At 37.3% G+C, this 18309-nt stretch overlaps 1 protein-coding gene across 9 annotated transcripts in view; it reads left to right on the top strand.

Moving 5' to 3' along the window:
* Window positions 1-18309, top strand: part of CLCN3 (chloride voltage-gated channel 3) — a 109478-nt gene that overhangs the window by 68063 nt on the left and 23106 nt on the right. For all 9 annotated transcript variants that reach the window (XM_003415806.4, XM_003415807.4, XM_003415805.4 and 6 more), the window contains 5 exons: window positions 5466-5623; window positions 7314-7413; window positions 9893-10080; window positions 11180-11302; window positions 15778-15984. In XM_003415806.4, coding sequence (XP_003415854.1) covers window positions 5466-5623; window positions 7314-7413; window positions 9893-10080; window positions 11180-11302; window positions 15778-15984 — 776 coding nt within the window. The remainder of the gene's footprint in view (window positions 1-5465; window positions 5624-7313; window positions 7414-9892; window positions 10081-11179; window positions 11303-15777; window positions 15985-18309) is intronic.

Genomic DNA, 18309 nt, shown 5'->3' with positions numbered 1-18309 from the left:
AGAAACTTTACACCTTTCCAAAGCAAACATTCAAAAGTATTAAATAGTGAGGTAAGTGACACCTCTCTTCTACCTGGTAGAAGCAAATAGATGTAAGTTTATTAGTACAGTGTTGTTCTTATGGTTGTGTGCCATTGAGGCGATTTTCAACTCATAATGACCCCGTGTGACAGAGTAGGGTTTTCTAGGCTTTAATCTTCACGGAAGCAGATTGCTACATCATTCTCCCATAGAGCCACTGGGCGAGTCTGAACTGCCAACCTTTTTTTTTTCTTTGGAAATTATTAACTTTAATAGTTCAAATAGAAATGCACACAATGGATTATGTACTCTACAACGGGATTCATTCTGATAATCATTTCTTATTCTTTTTCACAAAAGGACTATTAAAAATTTATTCATTCTGGCTAAGGTAGTATACTGCATTGTGGTTTAGTTTGGTCTCTTTTTTTTTTGAATTTCCCAGTTTTAGCTTATTCTCTTCATTCACGCGACTCCCTTCATTCTTACTCTTCGGTGTCACTCATGTGTTAGTTGCCTCCTCGTATCAAGTCCTTTTTACTGTTTTGGAGAAAGTTCTTTGTCTTCACCTCAGCAAGCATGCAAAGTTAACTCCAAATATTCGGTCTTTGCTTCTGAATGGATAAGAAGGCTTACCTCTCTCCACTGTGCTCAATAAAATACAAGTGACAGAAAATCCAACTCCAAATGGCTTAAACAACACAAAGGATATTTTGACTTCTGATGGGCGAGCATTGGTGATTCAGTGGTATAATCCTTGCCTTGCATGTGGGCGACTCAGGTTCAATTCCTGACCAGTGCATCTCATGTGTAGCCACCACTCATCCCTCAGTGAAGGCTTACATGTTGCTATGATGCTAAACGGGTTTCAGCGGAGCTTCCAGACTAAGGCAGACTAGGAAGAGAGACCTTGTGATCTACTCCGGAAAATCAGCCAGTGAAAACCTTACGGATCACAGTGTTCCAATCTGCTGTTGATCATGGCGGTGGTGTAGGACCAGGCAGCGTTTTGTTCCCTCGTGCACAGAGTCGCCATGAATTACTATCAGCCATTCAGATAGCAGTCCAGTGCTTAACTATTATTATAGTCACTATTTATTACATTGTTTAAAAAATTAACCCCTTGTTAATGTCTTATTTCTACTGCTGCTTTGAATTATCAAGAAACAGGGCTTATAACCTATGGTGTAGTTTATTTAGTCTACATCTTAATAATAATAAAATTAGCCCTTAATATTAGAATGATGTCTCCTCTTTGTGTTCCCCGCTGTGCTCCAAAAATCAAAAACCATACCCATTGCCATCAAGTTGATTCCAACTCATAGCGACCCTATAGGAGAGAGTAGCCCAATAGGGTTTCCAAGGAGCGGCTGGTATTTTTGAACTGCCAACTTTTTGGTTAGCAGCCGAGCTCTTAACCACTGCACCACCTGTGTTCACCCCTCCTGAAATGATTTAAGATTGTCTCTGCCGTAGTCTTGAGAGTGTTTGCAGTAGTTAGGGGAAAGTTCAGATTCTGACTTTGCTACATAATAGTTTTGTGAAGTGACTTACTCTTTCTGATTGCTTGTTTATCTGCACATAAAAAGGGATGAGTCAGTTTAAGCAATCTGAAGGACTACAGGAGTGGTCTGGAAATTTCGCTTTATTCCTTACAAGTCATAGAACAAAACAAGTCTCTTCTGCTTTGTTTATGGAGTGTTACTTTGGTATAGTGCCACTCCTTATATTCTATACCCAGCAAATGCTTATTTACATTTTCATTAAAATTGCACAGCTCCTAAATAATCTCTAGATTATTATTTTTTACATAAAATCTATATTACTACTAAGTAATTTGAGAATGTAATTTGTAATCATGTATAATAAAATCATCTGTTTGAATTTATGTACGAGCTTTTTAAAGTTTTCAGTGCTTTGGAAAAATTTCAAATGCTTCTTTATTCATACGTTGTTATTATAAACCTTAGCGTGTATCATAGTTTTCAAGGCTGTTGTTGCTATCTATGTATTTGATGGGTAAGGATGACTTGTCCAGAGTTAAATAGCCATGGAGACTAGAATCTGGGTCTTTGGGGCTACTTTGTTGCTCTTTTCTATATAATGGTTAGTTCCATTAGAATTTCTCTATTTTCACAGTTTATCCCAGTAACTACTAAAATATATTGTGTGTGTTTATATAGAAAAGTAACTTTCATTGTGAAATATACAGTCGATTCACGTTTTTTGTAGAGTCTGTATATGTGAATTCGCCTACTAGCTAAAATTTGTTTGTAACCACAAAATCAATATCCCATGCATTTTTACTGTTACTCAGGGACACGCACAGAGGGGCTGAAAATTTGGCTCACTTGACGTACACGTCCCCAGTTATGTTGAACAGAGCTACGTGCTGCCTTTTTGTTTCAGCTTTCATACTATAAATACGTGTCCTTTTCGCGGTCAGCCGAGCGCCACGTTTAGGCACAAGAAGGCTGTAATGTGCCTATCAGGGAAAATACATATGTTATGTAAGCTTTGTTCAGGCATGAGTTACAGTGCTGTTAGTCATGAGTTCACTGTTAATGCAGCGGTAGGACACTACATCCAGAAAAAGGAAGAGGGTTGGCTGATTCCAGAAAATGCTAAAGTAACATCTATAGTGTGTGATGAAGCAATGGAAAATTAGTCCACAAAGGGCCTAAATTTGTGAAATCATGAGATGACTGATTTAAAAAAAAAGCATAGTGGACAGCATTGTTGTGAGACTGAAAGCCAAGAACTTTAAAGTCACATGGCCCAGGGTCAGGAGAATGTTAAACCCTTCTTGGGAGTATTTTATTATTAGAAATACTGCATATGACTAATTATTTGTAAGAAATATATATGTATATTAAATAAAATATAAAAATAAGGTGTGTTTAAACAGAAACACACTTAAAAAATTATGTATTGTTCACTTGACAAAAATGTTGTGACAAGAAAAAAAAAAAATTTTTTTTTTTCAAGAGGCTCCCAGAAACCTTAGCCTGCATTTCCCCTTGGAGAAATGGCTCTGTATTTGCTAATTCAGTGTTCACAGCAACTTTATAAGATTTGTTGATGTTATTAGCTGCTGTTGAGGTCCCTGGCTCCTGGCGACCCCATGCACAATGGGATCAGACCGTTGTGATCCAATAGGGTTTTCACTGGCTGATTTTTATAACTACCTCAAATAATGAGAATTGATTATATATCAATGTATAAGTGTGAAGTAGAAAATAAATGTTATTCTTTGCTTTTTCTAATAATTCTACACCCCAGAAGTACCCATTTTTAAGGTGTTATATCTGTTCATACTGTTTTCTCTGTATTTATAAGCCTATAGGTAAGCGTAATTTTTAAACCAAAATAAATTTTGTAAAGTAATTAAGCCAATGAGACCAAGACAAATTTTACAAAAATACTAAACATGCTGATCTGCCACTAGCCTTTTTTTTAACTGCAAGATGTATTGTTAGCCAACTTTCTCTACCACTATATATTGATCTTCCTCATTCTTTTTAACTACTGCATTGTGTTCCATTGCATAAATATAATTCATTCAAGTCTTTATGCACTTGTAGAAACAATTCCCAAAAATAGAATTTCTGGATTATTTTATATTTGGGTACATATTTCTAAATTGCCTCTCAAAATAGTTGTATCGATCTTTATTTCTAAAAATGAAAGTAAGACATAAGTCCTATAATTTCCACTCTTGGATTAACAAATATTTCTTAGCTAGCTTTTTTCCTCCAGACTCTTTTTCCAATAGTAATATAAACTATCTTTCACAGACATTATTCACATCATGTGTTCCTTTTTTCAGGCATGGATGTAAGTATATATAACATAGAATGTGTAACTATAATATCTCATTGTGAAATCATAGCCTTGTTATTTCAAATTACAATTCAAAATTCGTAATCTCCAGGAAATTTTCCTAGATTAATCCATGTAGTTTCAGATACTACTGTCCAAAGATTTCCTTATAACAAATTAAATGTAGGTAACGTGACTGTCTTAGTTACCTAGTGTTGCTATAACAGAAATACCACAAGTAAGTGGCTTTAACAGGCAGAAATTTATTCTCTCACAGTCTAGGAGGTTAAAAGTCCAAATTCAGGGCACCAGCTCCTGGAGAAGGCATTCTTCTCTGTGGGTTCTGGGGGAAGGTCCTTGTCATTAATCTTCCCCCTGGGTCTAGGAGTTTCTCAGCACAGGGACCCCAGGTCTAAAGGACGTGCCCCACTTCCAGTTCTTTCTTGGTAGTATGAGGTCCCACTCTACTCTGCTCACTTCTTTCTTTTATAACTCAAAAGAGATAGACTGAAGATACAACCTAATCCTGTAGATTACACCCTGCCTCATTAACATAGCTGCCTCTGATTCTCTCTCATTATATCAGACCACAAAATGGAGGACGACTACACAATACTGGGAATCATGGCTCAGCCATGTTGACGCATATTTTTTGGGGACATAGTTCAATCCGTGGTAATGACTAAATGAGTCTTTGGTGGTTCAGTGGTAGAATTCTCGCCTTGCATGCCGGAGACTTGGGTTCAGTTTCCTGCCAGTGCACCTCATTTGTCTGTCATTGGAGCATGTGTGTTGCTATGATACTGAACAGTTTCAGTGGAGCTTCTAAACTTGTATGGCTTAGGAAGAAAGGCCTGATGATCTCCTTCTGAAAATCAGCCAAACGAAAAGCCTGTGGATCGTAGTGGTCTGATCTGTAACCAGTCATGGGGGTGGCGCAGAACTGTGTAGTGTTTCTTTCCATTTTGCATGGGGTTGCCATGACAGCAGTTAACAACAACATGACTGAAATTGTTTTATAACGCTTCAATATTGGAACTTGGTTTTAAAATATAAGTTGGGTTGGGTACTCCCAACTTGAGGAGGGTGGCACACTGGTTATGCACTTGGCTGCTAACGATAAGGTTAGGAGTTGGAACCCACTAGCTGCTCTGTGGGAGAAAGATGTGACAATCTACTTCCATAAAGCTTTACAGTCTTGGAAACCCTATGGGGCAGTTCTACTTTGTCATATAGAGTGCTTGCTATGAGTTGGAATCTACTCGACAGCAACAGGTTTTGGGGGCTTATGCTCCCAAAAAAAAAAAAAAATTATTTATTTATTTATGTATTTAAGCGGTAGTAAATACTAAGTCCGAGTTCTCTTTTGCTGGAGCATCAAATGACCCTTAGGCAGGCTTGTTGTTGATACTTAGTATGACTTTAAAAGAACGTGGCAAAATCTTTTTGCCCTATTTCCAAAAAATTTCCAAGTTTTGGATAATTTTCTTAACATTTTCCTGTATATATTGACATTATTTCAAGAGGTACTGTTTCTCTATGACTTACCAGTGAACGTCTAAGGTTACCTAGCTAGCCATTGCTTTTATAAAACATACTTATCTTCCCTTTTTGGTCTGTAGGAACTCATTATACAATGACAAATGGAGGCAGCATTAACAGCTCTACGCACTTACTGGATCTTTTAGATGAACCAATTCCAGGTGTTGGTACATATGATGATTTCCACACTATTGATTGGGTGCGAGAGAAATGTAAAGACCGAGAAAGGCATAGACGGGTAAGTGTTTTCAGTAGCTTTTTTAATACAGTGCGTAATTAGACCACTTAGTAATACATTTGTAATACACCGATCATAGGTTGCCAAAATGTTATACATTAAGATAAATTTAAGTAAATTTTTGCATTTCACATGTGAATGCATATTTATATTCTTGTCTTTTTTTATATAAAGGATAACATACTATACATACTTTTATCCATCTTACCTTTTTCTCATGTAATACTGTATCTGTCTCATTCTTTTTTAATGGTTGTAGAGTTTGTTATGTAGATGTACTGCAATTTATTTGCCCAGTACAGTAGTGATGAACGGAAACCGTGGTGGCATGGTGGATAAGAGCTGTGGTTGCTAACCAAAAGGTCGGCAGTTCGAATCTACCAGGCGCTCCTTAGAAACCCTGTGGGGCAGTTCTACTCTGTCCTGTAAGGTCACTATGAGTTGGAATTGACTCCATGGCAATGATTTGGGTTTTTATATTGATGAACACTTAGATGATTTCCGTATTTCGTTAGGAACAGTAGTACAGTGAACATTCTTTCACACATGTATGTTTGTACATTTGGCATATGGTAAGTATCAAGCACGTTTGTGAAGTACCTTTCTGTGCTACTGTGCAAGTGGTGATAGAAAGAGAACTGCAGTGACTCAGTTTGAAAATGACTTCATATTATATTTTATTAAACATTATAGCTATACTTATTGAGGAAAAGCTACATGGGGTTTAGTGATTATTTGTGAGAGAAATATCTTCATTCCTAAAGAATGGCTAATAACTGCATTTGGTTGCTGGAGTATCATTCAACTTAGAACTTCCTGAGTCTTTTTCATGGAGCCTTGTGGCTTAAAATAGACTAGCTGCTTGAAATAGACCAGGGCATTGAATTTCAGCTGTAGCGCTGCTACGGGACAAGCAGTTGAGCACTGAAGTTCTAGGCTGAGACTATGGCCTTTTAAAGTGACAACTTCAGTAGAACAGAAGAGGTTTAGAAGTGTATTCTTACTAAGGGGCGAGACTTTCCCGCTAGTATCTTAATAGGTGAAATTTGGAAGTCAAATCTACTAACTTCCTGTTAATCTCCTCAGCTCCTTCACTATATTCAGCAGAAGATACTTAGAAATTCTGTGTAAAGTGACGAAAGAGAGCCTCTCGGGATTGGAGCTCTCCATACCTGCATATTTACAGGCCTGTAACTTTCAGGGGTCCCTTTATTCACATAACTACCCCACACTGTATTTATGGGCATGGTTCTTTCTGTTATTCACAGTTCTTACCTTTTAAAGAATATTGCAATACAGTAAATTGGTAGGACCAGAGAATGACAGGCATTTCAAGTCCTATTGTCTCATTTTTATTAATACAGAGATATGTATGTGAATCAGCTAAAGTTTGTTGAATTTAACTCATTTAAAAATAATCTAGGTCAGACGTTATATGGTTTGTGGACCCCTTGCACTCAAACCCTCTGAAATTCTTGTTAAAAATGCAGATCACTTGTATAAACACTTGTCATCTGGAGTGCAGGTGTAGCAACTGTCTAACAGTGATTCTGCCCAAAACTCAACTTTGTCATTATTTAGTTCAGAAAGTACTGTCCCATGTATGGTATTTGGGAGAAATTGTTAGATTAAAAAATCGTGGCCTCTATTCATGGTCTGAAAGATGAAGCACAAACATTTCTAATTTCAGATCAACAGCAAAAAGAAAGAATCGGCATGGGAAATGACAAAAAGCTTGTATGACGCGTGGTCTGGATGGCTGGTGGTGACGCTAACAGGGCTGGCATCAGGTAAAGAAACACTTTAAAGCAATCCTGTTTTGGTGAACAGAACTGGACTATGAATATTGTTCTCCCCTCTTTACCTCAGTTTTTTTTTTTTTTTTTTTTAGGTAATGTTGGATTTTTAAAAACATTTTTTTTTCTTTACGAGGAAGGGAGGAGTGGGGATTGAACACTAAATAGACAATAGATAAGTGGTAGCTTTGGTGAAGGGCAAGACAGTACACAACACTGGGGAAGCCAGCACAACTTGTACAAGGCAAGGTTATGGAAGCTCCATAGACACACCCAGTCCCCCTGAGGGACTGAATTGCTGGGCTGAGGGCTGTAGGGACCATGATCTCGGGGAACATCTAGCTCAACTGACATAACAAAGAAAATGTTCTACGTTCTCCTTTGCTGAGTAGTGTCTGGCGTCTTAAAAGCCTATGAGTGGCCATCTAAGATACTCCACTGGTCTCACCCCTTTGCGAGGAAGAGAGAATGAAGAAAACCAAAGGCACAAGGGAAAGATTAGTCCAAAGGACTAACGGACCACAACTACCATGGCATCCACCAGACTGAGTCCAGTACAACTAGGTGGTGCTGGGCTACCACCACTGACCTCTCTGACAGGAATCACAGTAAAAGGTCTCAAACAGAGCTGGAGAAAAATGTAGAACAAAATTCTAACTCACAAAAAAAGACCAGACTTACTGGTGTGACAGAGACTGGAGAAACCCTGAGAGTATGGTCCCCGGACACCCTTTTTAGCTCAGTAATGAAGTCACTTCTGAGGTTCACCCTTCATCCAAAGATTAGACAGGCCCATAAAACAAAACAAGACTAAGGGGCACGCCAGCCCCGGGACAAGGACTAGAAGGCAAGGCAAGACGGAGAAGCTGGTAATAGGGAATCCAAGATCTAGAAGGGGGAGTGCTGACATGTCATGGGATTGTTTAGCCAATGTCATGAAACAATATATATATATATATATATATATAAAAAAAAATGCTCTGTAAACCTTCATTTAAAGTTCAATAAAAGTTAAAAAAAAAAAATTGTTTTCTTTCTCTTAAAAAATCTTCCTTAAACATAAGACTAGGAGGCAGGAGGCTTTACAGTCTAGTCTTGGCTTTGTCACTTGAAGTGTTTGTCCAGCTAGATTGATCTTTGTGAGCTCAGTTTCTGTATCTATAAAATAAGTGGTTTGAACCAGATGATCAATAAAGTACTTTTTGATGTTAATATCATAAGTAGCTAATATTTATTGAATCCTTAACTGTGCGTCATGCACTGTTCTAAAAGGTTTACCGTATTTTAAAACTCATAGAACTTGTATGACTTAAGTGCTATTATTATCACCGTTTTACAGATGAGGGGACTGACGCACAGATTAACAGATTAGTTAAGTAATTTGCGTAAGGTCACATAGGTAGAAAGTGGGCAAGGCAGGATTTGAATTCAGGCAGTCTAGCTCAAGAGCCTGCAGCTTTAACCCCCAGGATATACAGAGTGGCTACAGAGTCCCTGTGTGTGAGAGTCTAAGAAATAGCAGTTGAAGATCTGAAAACAAGTATTAAGGACTGCTCGGAGCCCAGGCGACATAGTGGTTAAGAGCTTGACTGCTAACCAAAAGGTGGGCAGTTTGAATCCACCAGCCGCTTCTTGGAAACTCTATATGGCTGTAATACTCTGTCCCGTAGGGTCACTCTGAGTAGGAATCAACTCGAAAGCAACTGGTTTGGTTGGGTTTTTTTAAAATGACTTTCAGTTTCCACCGTGAAAGATTATATCCGGAAGAACATGAGGAAAAATTAAAATTTGCGTGGAGAATTGACAGAAGTGTGAATAACTCTAATTGGCATGCATAAGAATTTTGTGGCCAGTGTGTATATGACTCTTGTTTTTACATGATGAGTAAGATCCAGCTTTTGACCATAAATTTGTGTTTTTTTGGTAGTCTGTGAGTGAAATTATCTGGATATATTTGGTTTTCTGATATTTAAGGAAAAACTACCAGTCTATCAGCAGTAATTCATAAATGCTATGGGTTTCACTGTTGCTAATGGACATTACATCTGAATAAGGTTGATAACATTTGTAAATCTGTTGGTTAAGTTTTGGATTGAAACACACTAGTAAAAACTTTGAAGTCAGTAACCAGGTTTATGAACCTTCTCTCAGGTAGCTGTCTTTTGAAGATTGTTTTAAATAATCTTTTAAACAGTTTTGTTGGATCACAATTAATTTGATTGGTGTAACTGACTTTAGATTCAAACCAAGAATATAAATTTTATTTTAAAGAAAAGCTATTTACAGTGTTTTAAATATAAGCTTCTTTATAACTAAAGTTTTAAAAATCTTTAATTTATGTAGTATACACTATATTATGCTTTATTTATAGGGAGTCTGTCTACTTTCCGTGAACCTCTTAACTTGATCGTTCTTAGCAGCCTCCCAAAAAATGGATGTGTTTATTTTACTCCCTCCAACATGTCTTTTACAGGAGCACTGGCTGGATTAATAGACATTGCTGCCGATTGGATGACTGACCTAAAAGAGGGCATTTGTCTCAGTGCGTTGTGGTATAACCATGAACAGTGTTGTTGGGGATCTAATGAAACAACATTTGAAGAGAGGGATAAGTGTCCAGAGTGGAAAACATGGGCAGAATTGATCATAGGTCAAGCAGAGGTAAGCCTTGCTTTGTCTTAAGGTGAAATAATAGTTGATATAGCAAAATTAGTCTCCAATTCATGTAACTATAGAATTAACCACATATTCTACTGCAGTTTTTTTTTTTTCTTCAAAATGAGAACTGCTAGGGAGTCATGAAACCAATTTAGATGGTTGTAACCCACATTAAAGAAAAAAATTGGAATAGAATAAAATGGGAAATATGAGAGTATATTGCAGCGATAAAGAAGCATTATTTCAAGAAGATTCTGTATTAACTACGTAGGAATATACAAGCATCCTGAGTTATGATATAAAATGTATTTTTTATTTGAGTTGTGGTAAAAAGGAAGTGAGAGCCACTGGAATATATGATCCATATAACCACAGAAAGTTAATATGAAGTCAAGTTATTGAAACTTTAATATACTACCTCACTAAGGTTGTATAGATTAATAAAAGAAAGTATGACTTATAAAAAATTTGTAAAATAACCCTTTTAAGTGGAGATTTCTTGAAGAAATTAATTTTTCTTTGTGGCATTACAGTATTTGATTATTTTATACTGATGTTCTATAGTAAAGAACATTCAAGAACTTAGAACATGTATGTATGTATGTGTAGTGACATTATCATATATAGATATATTTTTAAAATTTTGCTATAGCTGAACTGTAGAACGAAAAAGAATGTATCCACTTTTAAGATGAACGGCATGCCGTTTCTCACCTGGCCTAATTGAATTGCATTTGATTTAATGATTTTCAGGAGAATTGCAGCAGAATAAGTCTGAATGCTTTGCTAATGCAATTTGGCACCCACCAGCTGTTTCCAAGGATCTTTTGTGGGTAGGCAGAGGTTGGAGTACAGTTGAGATGCCCTGCTAACAAGGTTTTAGGGATCAGGAAAGAGCTAGGAAAAAAATGGGCTTGAGGCTCCTTGGTATGTCTAGGAATATGTTTTGGTACACTAGTTAAGTATTTTCTTAATGTAAAGCTTTTATTATTGTGTAAATAAGTTGGTTACAATTTTTAATAAAGATTCTTATGTGGCAAAAACTTGCTTTAGAGATACACTACAAATTAAAATTCATGCTTTTAAACTGTTTGCTTTCTAGGGTCCTGGTTCTTACATCATGAACTACATAATGTACATCTTCTGGGCCTTGAGTTTTGCCTTTCTTGCAGTTTCGCTAGTAAAGGTGTTTGCTCCATATGCTTGTGGCTCTGGAATTCCAGAGGTGAGCCATGCAGTGTTTAGTATCACTAAACCTTTATTAATGATTATGATTTGTATCTCCTTGTCATGAGGGGGGAAAAGTAGTTTTTCTGGGAAAATGGTTTGTAATATGAAAAAGAAAAATTTGTAAATGTCAACCCATTGTAGACAACATTGAAAAAATTTTTCTCCAGTACTCATTTCATCATTAATTGTGGAGGCTGATTTTCTTTTTTTTCCCTTTTCTCATCACTAATGAGGCGGTTCCCCTATGTGTCTGTCAGTTTGTCATACTGTGGGGGCTTGTGTGTTGCTGTGATGCTGGAAGCTATGCTGCTGATATTCAGATACCAGCAGGGTCACCCATGGAGGACAGGTTTCAGTTGAGCTTCCAGACTAAGACAAAGAAGAAGGACCCGGTAGGCTACTTCTGAAAAGAATTAGGCAATGAAATCCTTCTGAATAGCAGCAGAACGCTGTCAGATATGCTGTCAGAACATGAGCCCCCCAGGTTGGAAGGCACTCGAAAGACGACTGGGGAAGAGCTGCCTCCTCATCTCGACGTTAGTGATGTGAGTGGAGTAAAGCTTTCAGGACCTCCATTTGCTGATGTGACATGACTCAGATGAGAAGAAACAGCTGCAAACATTCGTTAATAATCAGCACCTGACATGTATGAAGTATGAATCTAGGAAAATCGGAAATGGTCAGAAATGAAGTGGAACGCATAAACATTGATACTCTAGGCATTAGTGAGCTGAAATGGATTGGTATTGGCCATTTTGAGTTGGGCAGTCATCTGGCCTACTATGCCGGGAATGACAACTTGAAGAGGAATGGTGTTGCATTCATTGTCAAAAAGAACATTTCAAGATCTATCCTGAAGTACAACGCTGTCAGTGATAGAAATAATACTGATAGGTCTACAAGGAAGACCAGTTAATATGACTGTTATTCAAATTTATCAACCAACCACTAAGGCCAAAGATGAAGATACTGAAGATTTTTATCAGTTTCTGCAGTCTGAAATTGATTGAATGTGCAATCAGGATGCATTGCATTGATAATTACTGGTGATTGGAATGTGAAAGTTGGAAACGAAGAAGGATCGGGAGTTGGAAAACATGGCCTTGGTGATAGAAACAATGCCGGAGATCATATGATAGAATTTTGCAAGACTAATGACTTCTTCATGGCAAATAGCCTTTCTCACCAACATAAGCAATGACTATACACATGGACGTCGCCAGATGGAATACACAGGAATCAAATTGACTACATCTGTGGAAAGAACCCAATATCATCAGTCAGAACAAAGCCAGGGGCTGGCTGTGGAAGAGACTATCAGTTGCTCATATGCAAGTTCAAGTTGAAACTGAAGAAAATTAGAACAAATCCACAAGAACTGAAGTACGACCTTGAGTATATCCCCTCTGAACTTAGAGACCATCTCAAGAATAGATTTGATGCGTTGAACACTAATGACCGAAGACCAGGTGAGTTGTGGAATGACATCAAGGACATCATACGTGAAGAAAGCAAGAGGTCACTGAAAAAACAGGAAAGAAAGAAAAGACCAAAATGGATGTCAGAAGAGACTCTGAAACTTGCTCTGGAATGTTGAGCAGCTACAGCAAAAGGAAGAAATGATGAAGTAAAAGAACTGAACAGGAGATTTCAAAGGGCTGCTCAAGAAGACAAAGTAAAGAAGTATTATAATCACATGAGCAGAGAGCTGGAGATAGAAAACCAAAAGGGAAGGACACGCTCGGCATTTCTCAAGCTGAAAGAACTGAAGAGGAAATTGAAGCCTCGAGTGGCAATAGTGAAGGACTCTATGGAGAAAATACTAAATGACGCAGGAAGCCTCAAAAGAAGGTGGAAGGAACACGCAGAGTCATTATACCAAAAAGAATTAGTCAACGTTCAACCATTTCAGGAGGTAGCATATGATCAGCAACTGATGGTATTGAAGAAGTCCGAACTGCACTGAAGGCATTGATGAAAAACAAGGCTGCAGGAATTGACAGAATATCAATCGAAATGTTTCAGCAAACGGATGCAGTGCTGGAAGTGCTCACTCGTCTACGCCAAGAAATTTGGAAGATAGCTACCTGCCCCACCGACTGGAAGAAATCTGTTTTTATGCCTATTCCCAAGAAAGATGATTCAACCAAATGTGGAAATTATCAAACAATATCATTAATATCACACATAGGAGAATTTTGCTGAAGATGATTCAAAATCGGCTGCAGCAATATATCAACAGGGAACTGCCAGAATTTCAGGCTGAATTCAGAGGAGGACATGGAACCAGGAATACCAGAAAGATGTTTATCTGTGTTTTATTGACTATGAAAAGGCATTCAACTGTGTGGATCATAAGAAATTGCGGATAACATTACGAAGAATGGGAATTCCAGAACACTTAATTGAGCTTATGAGGAACTTGTACATAGATCAAGAGGCAGTCGTTCAAAAAGGACGAAGGGATACTGTGTGGTGGTTTAAAGTCAGGAAGGATGTACATCAGGGTTGTATCCTTTCACAATACCTATTTAATCTGTATGCTGAGCAAATAATCTGAGAAACTGGACTATATGAAGAAGAACGGGGCATCAGGATTGGAGGAAGACTTACTAACAACCTGCATTATGCAGATGACACAACCTTGCTTGCTGAAAGTGAAGAGGACTTGAAGCACTTACTGATGAAGATCAAAGACCACAGCCTTCAGTATGGATTACACCTTAACATAAAACAAAAATCCTCACAACTGGACTAATAAGGAACATCATATAAACAGAGAAAAGAATGACATTGTCAAGGATTTCATTTTACTTGGATCCACGATCAATAGCCATGGAAGCAGCAGTCAAGAAATCAAAAGACGCATTGCATTGGGCAAATCTGCTGCAAAGGACCTCTTTAAAGTGTTGAGAAGCAAAGGTGTCACCTTGAACACTGAGGTACATCCGTCCCAATCCTTGGTATTTTCAATGACTTCATATGCATGCAAAAGCTGGACAGTGAATAAGGGAGACTGAAGAAGAATTGACTGATGCCTTTGAATGGTGGTATTGGCAAAGAATATTGAATATACCTACCATTGACTGCCAAAAAAATGAACAAATCTGTTTTGGAAGAAGTACAACCAGAATGCTCCTTAGAAGCAAGGATGGTGATACTGTCTTACATACTTTGGACATGTTTTCAGGAGGGATCAGTCCCTGGAGGACATTATACTTGATAAAGTACAGGGTCAGCAGAAAAGAGGAAGACCCTCAACGAGATGGATGGACACAGTGGCTGCAACAATGGGCTGAAGCATAATAAGGATTGAAGATGATGCACGACTGGGCAGGGTTTCTTTCTGTGGTAGATAGCATCGCTGTGAGTCAAAACCGACTCGATGGTACCTAACAACAACAACAATGTAGTGGTTTGCTGAACAAATTATCAGAAAACTTGCATAAACACCAAATGCCCAGAAAAATACCTTGTGGCTTAAAGTTCTTTGATTAATTGATGCTTTGCTGTGGTGAATCTGTTTTTTAGTACATTTGTTCTCTTTTCATGACTAAGTTTTGATTAGATAATAATGCTTCAATTTGGCAGCTGTTTACAACGATTTCATACTTTACTTGATTACAGTGGTTGAATAGTATAAACCTTTAGGTTTTATTTCTTATCAACAGTAATTTAAAGGTAAATATACTTAGAATGGAAACCCTGGTGGCGTGGTGGTTAAGTGTTATGGCTGCTAAGCAAAAGGTCGGTAGTTCGAATCCACCAGGTGCTCCTTGGAAACTCTATTGGGCAGAATCGACTTGCTGGCAATGGGTTTTTTGGGTTTTATACTTACGATTGACCTTGATAGGAACTCATTTCCTTTCTTTCCTCTTTTTATTTTACTGTACTTAAATGATTACCAGCCTTTTCCAATGCATCTCCTTTTAAGATGAGATTGCAGCGATTTTTAAAGCTGTATTAAGAATATTATTGATGAGAAAAAAATAGGTAGCAATAATTGTATAGTATTCGGCAGTTGTCCCTCATTTTTTTGATACATAAAGAAACCCCATAATTATCATATTTTGAGAAAGTGTAATATCTTTGTCTGACTCAGAATGTCCAGAATGTATGTAAATATATGTTTATTTCTACAACAGAAATACTGTAATTTGCCTGTTCCTGGTTATGTAATTGTAATCCTTATAATTAAGGTCTGTGTTTACTTTAATGTGGCCTGGTGCTTTAATTTTGTTTGTGAGATGGGGTTGCCTTCTATCCTTATTTGGGTAGAGAATTAGAATATGATATAGACTTATTACATGTAGCATAATAGTTAAAGCTTTTGAAAAATTAATTGTGAATTGTCCGATAATTCATTAAAGTTTGCAAGTAGTTTTGTGACTAAAGCATGATTAACAATTTATTAAGTTAAATTCTCTTGGCTTTTAAAGAAAATTAAGATGACTTAATCTTCTTTTGTAGATTAAAACTATTTTGAGTGGATTCATCATCAGAGGTTACTTGGGAAAATGGACTTTAATGATTAAAACCATCACGTTAGTACTGGCCGTGGCATCAGGTTTGAGTTTAGGGAAAGAAGGCCCCTTGGTACATGTTGCCTGTTGCTGTGGAAATATATTTTCCTACCTCTTTCCGAAGTATAGCACAAATGAAGCTAAAAAAAGGGAGGTAAGTGTCTTTTATAGTTTCATTTGGCGGAAGAGTATGTGTTACAGACTTCTGTCAGTGAAGGACTTCTTAGTGTAAAGATCACATTTTACGTTTACTTTTTGGATAAATTCTGTATTCAGATTAAAAATTTCACTTGGGATTAGTTTACGCTTCTTTTTCCTGTTTTGAATAATCTCTAATGTCTTCCTAGAAGCCACCCCCCGTGCTGAAATGGTACTCCTGTATTTCAGAGGTGCTTTAGCTGGACTGCTTCTTGGGTTTCGGGTGAATTTTACAAAGGTCTTTCCTTTTGTTTTCACTTTGCCTTACACTGTTCCCACTCTGAAATGTTTTTCAAATGGAACATTGTCTTTACTGTTGCTTCTCATCATCAGCATTTCTTTAGGGTTGAAAGATCTAACAGCTGTGTTTTCCTCCTGGAGCGGATGTGGTGTGTGATCTGAAGAGAGCTATCCTGCACCATGGGGAAGTTCTGAGGGCCTTTAGGACTTTCCAAGGTTTAAGTCAGAGATTCACATTGAAGGGAGCACAGGGAATCATATTTATTCAGTTATAGGGCAATTTCCTTTACTGTTTTTCTTTTTTTTCAGGGCAGCCTAAGATCTTCTAGGAGACTTTTGAACTTCAAATATTACAGAGTTCCCCAAATATTTTTAGATTGCTCTGGATATTTTCTAGAAGAAAAACGGCTCATGAAGCCTTCCGTGTTACCTCTGGTCTTTGAGAACCCAAAACTAACTGCTTCCTGTTTTCCCAATCTCAGTCTGAACCCCTAGATAGTACAGAGATCTTTGTCTTTTTAAGGGATGATTTTTTTTTAAAAAAAAATCTCATTTAGTATTGAGAACTCAAGGGTCAAGGGTTTCTGGCCCCAACAAAGGACCTTTTCACCATGTGACATTAGTGAAAAAAGTAAAGGATTATAAAATGTTTAATTCTTCAATTGAAATAATTCTAGTTCATTTTAATGTTAACATGAAATGTTGTCCTTAGGTGGGCTGTAGGTGCTCTAAAGTGGGACAGGTAGAGAATCATAGTCTAATAGTCATGATATTCCAATGCTATAAAAATACTATATATATATAAAAAACAAAAATAGCTAGCATTAGTGATTAGTTACTGTGTATCTGGTACTGAACCAAGTACTTTACCAGCATTTTAAAATTTAATTTCACAATTACCCTGTTGATTTGACATTGTTCGTTATCCTCATTTAAAGTCTAGGAAACAAAGGCTTACAAAGGTTAACTAACCTGCCCTGGACCACAAAGCTAGTTAGAGGCAGAGTGTGGATTAGAATTCATTTTTCTATGACTCCAAACTATGCTCTGAAGTACTAGACTACTACTATCACTACTGCTCCTATGGTGTGGGTGTGTGTTAAAATAAAAAGACATACCGTAGGGTCGCTGTGAGTCGGGACCCGCTTGACGGCAATGGGTTATATCATGGCAGGTTAGTGGCAGGGAAGAAACTATAGCCTTTGTCTCCCCAGTCCTGTTTCTGTGCTTTTAAGGTACTTCTACAGTTTTAAATTAAATGATTTTCAATACTTATGAAACATTAAAATGTGTGTGAGTTATAGGAGTGTGTGTGTTCATTGGAAGGTTACTCGTTTGATTGTAAAATACTGTTAAATATGCAATTGGGGATTCAGTGAAACAGGTGTGTTGTCTGTAATATATTAGTGGAAGAAAAACACAATAGGAAGTTATATTTGCTCTTCTCCCCCACATAAGCAGACTCTACATTCTAAAGCCAGGTCCAATTTAAGGGAAACAAATCTTTGTTTATTTTTAATTTACCAAGCCTTCTTTATAAAGTACTTATTGGATGCCAGGCACCATTCAAAGCACTTTATATGTATTTACTCAATCCTCCTATGCTAGGTACTTCTCACATCCCCATTTCAGAGAAGAGGAAACTGAGGCACAGAGCAGTTAGATTACTTGTCCAAAGTTACACAGCTAATAAGTGGAAAAGCCAAGATTTTAACCCAGGCAGCCTGACTGGCGTCACTGCCTTTAACCATGTACAGTTTAATTTTGATTATTTTTAATTTCTGTTCCAGAAATGTAAATACTGAATATTTGAGGAATGCTTTGAGTAGCCTCAGATATAATTTACTGGAGGAAAGTAGTGAAAGGAATAAAGATTCTTAGAAAAATAATTACAAATATATAAATGTCTCGTGAAATTACATGTGTAGTTGGTGTCACTCGGGTAGGCAGTGGGCAATAACCAAGTGACAGAATAGGCAGTTGGAAGACAGACCTAGAAGAGTGTGAATTTTTCTCTTCCTTTAACTTAATTAATTGTTAA

This window comes from Loxodonta africana, chromosome 21, assembly GCF_030014295.1.
Source record: "Loxodonta africana isolate mLoxAfr1 chromosome 21, mLoxAfr1.hap2, whole genome shotgun sequence".
NCBI classification, from domain to species: domain Eukaryota; kingdom Metazoa; phylum Chordata; class Mammalia; order Proboscidea; family Elephantidae; genus Loxodonta; species Loxodonta africana.
The sequence above is the reverse complement of the archived record's forward strand: the minus strand, read 5'-3'. Positions and strand labels throughout refer to the sequence as shown.